This window comes from Centruroides vittatus, unplaced genomic scaffold (assembly GCF_030686945.1).
Source record: "Centruroides vittatus isolate TY-2023 unplaced genomic scaffold, ASM3068694v2 contig_1824, whole genome shotgun sequence".
In the NCBI taxonomy this organism is placed as follows: domain Eukaryota; kingdom Metazoa; phylum Arthropoda; class Arachnida; order Scorpiones; family Buthidae; genus Centruroides; species Centruroides vittatus.
The window spans coordinates 1,275,616-1,284,552 of NW_027121123.1; the positions used below are offsets into that span (position 1 = coordinate 1,275,616).

Genomic DNA, 8,937 nt, shown 5'->3' on the forward strand with positions numbered 1-8,937 from the left:
TAAAGAATTTAAAGGCCAATTAAATGAGAAATTCCACACAAAACTGATGATTAAACTAGACAAAGTGATGAAAAAAGTAAGTAATAATTTTAAATCAGATCACTTAATAAACGTTTAAAATATATAAAGGTTGTATAATGTTTTTAAAAAAGAGCACTAAACATCATTTAAAGATATTTATTTCCGACTTCATATCAATCAAACGTAACAAGTGCATGACTAAATTTCTATTTTGAGTGATGCTGTCAGACAAGACTTGTTTACTATATATATTTTTTTCTTCTTCTCTATAATATATTGGTTATATATATATATATATATACCTATCTCGTATCTCGTTTGTATACTTTTTGTACATTATAAACCACCCACTTGTTAAATTTATATTTTATTCTTACAATAGCTTAATAATGGCCTTGGAAAATGACTTCTTGTTTATGTATAAGCATCCTAAACGCATTCCTTTTAAGGAATTTTAATGAATGTTTGTTATAAATTCTAGCATTTTAACAAATTTCTACACATATTTAACTTAAAAGGAAGTGAGATAATATTAAATATTTGATTATAAAATTTATTCTGATAATTATATTTAAAAAAAAATGTTTGAAGGAAATTAATTAATGTGTTTCCTTGATCATAATTTTTTAAAGTATATTTAAGACTGTTAAATACATAACGAGTTATTCTGAGAAAATACAAAATAAACTTAAATTTAGTTCTTAGAATTTAACAAAAATACACAAACACATCACACGTAAACTCAAAATACACATGGTATGGCATTTTTGTTTAACTGTTTAAAGTATATATGTAATAAACATTTGTGGGTGTATATGTTTATCTCGTATAAAAAAATAAAATCAAAAATAAGATCGAGTTTTTAAATTTTATCTTTGAATATGAAGAATTGGCATAATTGTAAATTTACATGAAATTAAAATTAATACAACTCCCTCTCTCTCTCTCTTTTCTCTTAAGTAGATTGTTATCTTAGTATCAAGTAAACAAACGACTCCTGAAGGAATAGAAAAGAATTTCTTTTTTCATTAATTAAAGGAAAAGTATGTAATAAAACATATTGATATATTGCTATAGCAGTAAATTTTCCTTAAAATTCTTGCTTTCTTTAGAATGTCTCCTTTTTTTTTAGAAATCCCTCAACCTCCTCCTCCTCCTCCTCCTCCTTATCTTTACATTTCTCCAAGTCTCAATGTGGTACCCGGTTTTCCCTAAAAGGACCTCTTCATCAAATTTTCGACTATTTTTACCACAAGTTATCTTGTTTTCGTGACATTTAGATGATCAGACAGCCTTAGCATGAATGTTTATGTTCCTAGAAAAGCGTTCTTTTTTGTTTACATACTAAAAATCTGTTGTGGTCTGCAAGGTATTCCTGTAGGATATTTTTGGAAGAAGATCATTACAAAACAAAAAGAAAACTTAATAAATTGTTATCATTTTTCCGAGTTTTGTTATTTGATATGTGGCTAGCCTGTAACGCATTCACATGTTGACATCTAACTGACAATTTCCCACAGTCCTTAGCAGTGACGTAACTCACTTGCATTGGTGTTCCTCGTATGACCTCCGCATTCCTTTCCACTGACGCTGGACTTTCTAAGATTGAATCGCACTTAGACAGCGAATAGAAAACTTATTGTACACCAGCAGCACTAGAACACCAACTTCATCGATCACGTATAAACACAGCTTCAAAAATAAAAAAAAAATAAAAAAAGATATATACTTAGAACTTGTTTATATATACCAGAGGAGGGAAAAAATGATAAATTCGTTTTTTAATCAGTAAGTAATTTACAATTATCGACCTATCAAAATCTTCTAAAGATAATTTGTTCCCTTATCAATATCCCTTCAGCTCCGGGGTTAACGCGTGACCCTGAACTTACATCAAGGACAGGTATCAAGTAAATATGGCGCCCTTTGACATTTAGGAACGGGAAGATGGGGGGGGAGAAAGTGACTGGATCTTTGGAGTGGCCAGCAGCACCTTAAAGTAGAAGAAGATGGAGGGGGAGGGATGAAGTGCCAATGGCTTGGGTTAACTATCTTCTATTATATTAATGAGAAAACGTTCGCTGACATTAATCACGTGACCCCGCAAATGATGTCATCTACCGGAGTTACGGACGATAGAAACGGGATATAGGATAGTGGGCCTATGTAGAAAGGAACGGGAGATTCAATCATGTGACTAAGTTAGCTTCCCGGAAATGTAGTCAAACGTCCGGTCCATCCCGAAAAATAAACGCTACCGTACTTTGCTAGAAAATAATAATAATATTATTAATTTAAACAAACGATATGTATAGTTCAATTATTCCGAGTTATGACGAATAATTCAGTCGGTTGCATGTGACAAGTCGAGCACAAAGGAACGTGATGGAGCAATTAACTTTCTAAATATAACCAATGAAATCGGCGTTAATATATATATATGTATATATATAATTTCTTTCTTTAAATATCAATTAACAAAACTCGCTTATAGTTATGCAAACGGAAAATTTTTGCTGTTGGTGCATTTTGATTTCCATATTCTTACGCCCGAACGAAGATAATAAATTGTCTCGAGCAGGGGGTTGAAGAGGTGGATAAAAATGACAAATTTCATTATTTTTGATAAGAAATTTCAAAAGCAATTTGCGCCCGTACAGCATATGAATGCATTATCATGTGGCACGTTTGTGTTATATGAATTTTAATTAAGCATTTCACTAATCTGTATGACTTTGTCGGGTGTGGAAAAGTGTCAATTGTTAAGTTATCATACCCTTAAATTTTATTTAAGCCACGGAAATTATTAATAAATGGATAAAAATTCACTCGTAAATCTACATACAAGTCATATTTTTTTCTATAAATAATCGAGTTTAAATCTAGATAAAGTAGTGAAAATTGCTTAAAAATCAACAAATTTTTAATTTAAAATACATATAAAAATAATTAATACATTTCTAGCTTTTTTTAACTCATAAAATTTGATTAAAACTCAAGTTTAAAAACGTTTTATCAGCCTTAAAATCATGTGTTTTTATCGATTGAAGCAACGATGCTGAAACTGATATTGAACCGAAATTCGTTAGAAAAAGGCTTATAATAATAAATAAAATTTTAAAAATATTTATAAATGTTTAAAAAACATTTAAAAGAAACAAATAATTTCTTCACATTAGTGATTTTAATTTAAAAAAAATTAAATGATGATAATAATAATAATAATAATTAAAATTCACGATTCTACGTGAATGGATGATAAAGATGATTAACGCATTTAAAAATAAATGAATTTTTAAGTTAAATATCTTAAAATCGAATGGAAAAACGTAGAATTTACAGTATCATCTTACATTTATCGACCTTAAAATCAGGTTTATTGACTTGAGTAATGATGCTTAAACGATACTAAAACCGAAATTCGTTAAACGACAACTTAACAATCGCCTGTTAATCAATAACAGAAAGAATTGATGCAAAAAAATACGCTTATAAATAGAAAATTAATATATAAAAATCACCTAAAATGAATCATTAATCTATAATAAATGCCGTCAATCTAGATTTAACTGATTTATATACCCTTTGATAGTTAGTAATTCTATTAAGGATACGGACTCCTCAAGGTCTTCTAGATAATTTCTGATCGATTATAGAAGGACTTAAATCAATAATTTAATTGAATGATTAATTAAAGTAAGCACACGAAACATTTTTATCGATAGAAAACTAATCAATGATCGATAAACAGCACTCGACAGACTTATTAATACATTAATAATCGAATTATTACCAGTGGACATATATATGGGTCAATTACTGTATAATGTGTTACGCGTTAACAGTACATTATAGCATCAACAAAAGCTGCTAGAGAGCTCAACAGTAGGTAACTGATGGTGTACAATTTGCAATTAGATCATTAACAGTTTAATCGGAGCCATAATTAATTTGCAAAGTCGAAAGGTAAGAGGAATAAATTCGATCGATGCTTGGTAATCTGGGGGATGGTTTCTTCATCGAATAACACTAAAATATCTTAATTAAACATACGTAGGAGTTAGATAATAATGTGTAACGTTCATTTCTTGATTAAGATGACATTTCATACCATCGGTATGCGGTTTATCTTCAAAGATTTGCCTCTATCTGTGATAGCGGTGAACCTTGTCTGTATACACATCAGTTGAGAAATGCCAGTCTGTGTGATAAAATCCAACGTGCAGAACTGTGAAGTATGTTCAGCCCACACATCACTCATTTCGTGTTTCATAAAAATATTATGTGACAAAAGTAACCTCGAGAAATATTACCCTTCTATGCTATCATCTCTGCAAATAAATATATTATGACACAAACGTAACATTTTCTTTTGCATGGTTCTATTTTTATTTTTTCTTTTGCACAATGCAAATTTATGCGATGGATCCCCATTAAATTATTACATTTCGTAAGCAAAGTACAATGCACTTTACTATATTTAGCAAAATAATAACAATGTATACACACACTCTTAAGAATATTGAACTTGGTGTATTCTGAATTTAAACTGTACCCTTTTTGCTGTAAATATTATATTTATACGTGTGATATTTTATAAATTCGTGAGAAATAGTATAAAAACTCTCAATAAACATTGCAATTTTTATATACTAAAAATCTGTATAAATTGTACATGTGTACAGCTGAACTTTTACACTTAACCATAAACATATACAGAACGTTTTGTGTATTACAAAATAAAGAAATATAGCTTTTTTATGTATTAAAATCTGTATAAATTGTACACGCATACAGTTTCAAGCTAATATTTTGCAGTTAACATATACATATATAGACTTTGAAATCATGTTTTCTGTTTTAATAATGTAAAGAACATTGCACTTCATGAAGGATAATGTAAATAATTTATATACTACATCCCACATATAATAAATATATATATATTATTCTTTATAAAAGTTGCAATAACTGAGTTTGAAACTTAATACACAGTTAACAATAAAAATTTCAGTGATATATAACATAAAAACATATAAATTATTAGTTATATTATACACATATACACCGAAAATATTTGTTCTTTTTATCAATTATACTTCGATAATATAAAATAAATATAATTTTACTCTATAAAATTAACGTTAAATTTTATATATTTACAAATAAAAATACAAAGTAAAAATTCTGTTTCCACAGTACAAAAGTTAAAAGTTGTTTGTTTGCTAGCGAATGATGGAAATTTTCTAACGTCGTGTTAGGAATTTCGAATGGCTTATGTGTATAGAAAAATTAAATTACCCCCAGAATAAGCAAAGCACACATTTAAAAAGGCTAATAGAAGGTTTTTCTATTTAAAAAAAAATAAAGAAAATAATATTTTTACGCCTTTAAAACTATTTAAAAGCGTTTTATAGACAATACGTGAGTGATAAAAGCGTGCAAAGTTAATAAACGTCACAAAAGAAAATATATTCTACTGTATAACAATATGAGTTAAACTTGTTTAGATTATAGTACAGTAGATATTTTTATATATTATTACACACGATAAATTTACGATTTTTCTTAATTTATAAGGCATATTTTCTACAATTTTGCAAGAGAAAAAACCTTGCAATAGTCTTTTTTTTTGCATGTATATATTAAATTTTGTAAATCAGATCAAAGATAAGAAGAATATTCGATCTTATTAAGAGCACGTTTTAAAGTTAGCAGGGAAGAAAATCTTATAAATTATGCATATTAAACGATGCATAAGGAGTTTTTATAATTAGCTGACGAAGCTAGTGCTTTAAAAAAAAGGTCTAACAGATATTCTGTGTAGTATGTCTTCTAATCAGTGAATGGCTTTCGATTTTCCTCAACACCCTCTCTCTCTTGCTCTCTCTCTCCTTCTCTCTTGTTCTCTGTGGGTAAGTCGTCTTATTCGTATCCCAAAGACAATTCTCTCATCAAACGGCTAATTTTGAAAGAAACCTTACTGCAGCCCAGATCACGTGGCCGGTTACCAAGGAAACAGAGATGACAGCCAAATACCAGGAAGTCTGTCTGGTGTTGCCAGCAGCCATCGATTGAAGTTGAACAGCAGTCGGTGAATGACCTAGACATGAACATCCATTCATATATTGCTTTTAAGTTGTAAAGAAGTTTTGCATGTATGATAACGTAAATAATAAAATTACCATTATTTATTATGACATATAACAATGGTTAAATCACGTTTTAGAAACAGGCTTTACTCTTCTTTTTTTTAATGCACCACAGAGCAAGAGAGCAAGACCGAGAGAGAGAGACCTTGAATGATGAAAGTTAATTCAAGCCGCCATTTTAACAATATTTATTATAACTAATATAGTATAATTTTAGTATTCTACACTTTTTAAAAATAGTCTCCCTTCATCTAGATCTCCTACTATCCCAGATGTCTGCTATTTTTAAGCCAGTAGGGATGTAAGACAGAACCGCGGACAGACACGTACCACGTTTATGTACCGGACTACGTTCAAAAATCTGTTTACACTAGAAATGCTGCCGGTTGCTATGGTATTCACTTAAGCACATCTGATTGGTTCCTCTTACCGCCAGGTATCCATATATGGCCAGGTTATATTGAGATCTTAGTTGATGTAATATCTTTTACTCGATTGGATATAAACATAAACCTGGAAGAAAGCGAGCAGCAGCCAGCAGCAACCTACAGCCAGGAAACTATGACAGGTGTACTGGGTCTGTATGACGAAAATCATGCGAGATTTACTTTTCCTGCAGCACAGTTTTTTATTATTATTTTTTTTTAACTTTCGTCGAGTAATGCAGCCAAGCATAACACATCAATTTGCTTTTTTTTTTCATAGAGAATAAAATATTTATTTCTTTCTTCCACCCTTTAAAATGCCTTCTCCGAAGTGGTGTATATATATATATATATATATGTATATGTATATATAAATATAAACTTATATATATATACATTTATATATATATATATATGTACACGCGTAAGTTAGCTCCTCGTATGTACATTTTCTCGTATAATGCGCAACTTATGCTTATATATATGTATATATAATGGTTCCTACCTGCTGCCATGTGTCTTCTAAGGACGGCTGAGCTGAGAAGTAGCCAGTATCATGGACAACTTGTAGTTCTTTAAATATGCTTCCACTAGGTAATACGTCCATCTCAGCAAAATCACAAAATATTAAATGCTATCTATAACTGTTGTATAGAATCAGGTCCATGCAAGTGTCGAAGTTGCAGTGACAGGAGAGAAAATGTGAGGAGCTACCTCCAACGTATCTCCATCTACTAACACAGCTACTGGCGCCAATTCTAACAGACGACGCCGAGTGGCATATAGCCTCGATCCAATGTCTGCAACGTTAAAGCACTGGTGTAGAGGCTTTAGGAAAGATATGCCTCGGGGTAGAACATCCGGTGCTGTCATGCGCCGATTAAAAAATAAAAAAATAATCATATAAAACAAAAAATAAAAATATGAAAGAGCCGTTCTACACTTAGAAGATGATGTAAGATGCGTAGGATTTCTTAACCAATATCTAAATAAGTACTTTACTAATAAAGAAAATAATTTATTTAAATTATAATTTAATCTTTATATTTAATTTAAATCGAATTTTAAGCTTTATAAACTCATTTAAAATATTTTTAAATTTCTATATTACACGCGCTTTAATCTGATACTCCTCTGTTGTATTCTTTAATTTTTTAAAAATGTTTTTTAATAATTAATGACTAGCAAATTATTATTATTATTATTATTTTAAAAATAATAACTATAACCTAATTTTTTATATATTTATTTCCTAAGTTTCTTCTATTTTTTTATATTTAAAAATAATTTTTTTTTAATTAAAAGGAAGTGGGGACGAAATGCGAGAATGGATACATAACACTTAACATCTTTAAAAATAGTAAAAAAAACTAATATTTTCATGCATTAATTTTTAAATTATAATTATTTTATAAGTTAATTTATTTATTTATAAAAGAAAATACATTTTTTTTCCCTACAAAATCGAGTCAAAAAACTAATAATAAATGACGTAAACTACTATATTGAGTAATAGTTAAAATTATAAATAAATGGAACAATTGTTTATATATATATATATATAAAATTTCATATTATATATACTAAACAGAGCAAAAATATTATAATATATACATTTCTTTCTTATTATCACAGTAAATTATTAAGAGAAATTTAATAAATTTTAACTAAATTATAAACTATACGAAGAGGGGGCTGCAAAGAATAGATTTTAATTACATTTATTTAATGCTTAGTTAGCCTATTTTTATTGTATATTTTTATTTTCGTGTATCAACAAGATGTGTCATAATGTAACCCTTACTCCTATAGCATTTTCTAGCAACAGTCACTTGATCCTATCTAGAAGGATACAGTTACGGATGAAGTTTCCTATTTTGTAATTATTTTAATCAACTTATCGATTATTTAGTTAAAAAAATAAACTTTTATGAGGTAAAATTTATAAATTTAATTAATTTTTTTTTTATGTAAAATAGATTTAATATAACGAATCTTGACCTCTATACAAGGATCTGGTATGCGCATTATCTACTAAATGGCTCGGTTCCAAGTGATACATTAATATAAAATTCGAATTTTTTTGCGTGTTTAATTCATTATATAAGTTACTGATTACTAAAAAAAATAAGTAATTCATTTAAATATATTTAACAAGCTCACTTATATTAATTACATATGTAAATTATATAAATAGAGCAATTTTATTTTTAGAAAATTATAATATACAGTAATTTCCTCTAGAAATATATTTACTTATAAATTTCATTCAAAGATGGAGCTGCTTGTTACCCTTTAAAAGTTGTTTCATCGTTTACTTTCTACTGAATTAAGTTATT

The 8,937-nt window shown here is 28.6% G+C and overlaps 1 protein-coding gene across 1 annotated transcript in view; it reads right to left on the reverse strand.

Moving 5' to 3' along the window:
* The window catches only part of LOC136969850 (Krueppel-like factor 6), a 53,836-nt gene extending 46,447 nt beyond the window's left edge, over window positions 1–7,389 (reverse strand). The window contains exon 1 of the mRNA XM_067264139.1: window positions 7,104–7,389. Within this exon, the coding sequence (XP_067120240.1) occupies window positions 7,104–7,205 (102 nt within the window). The 5' untranslated portion in view covers window positions 7,206–7,389. The remainder of the gene's footprint in view (window positions 1–7,103) is intronic.
* Window positions 7,390–8,937: the final 1,548 nt, after the last annotated feature.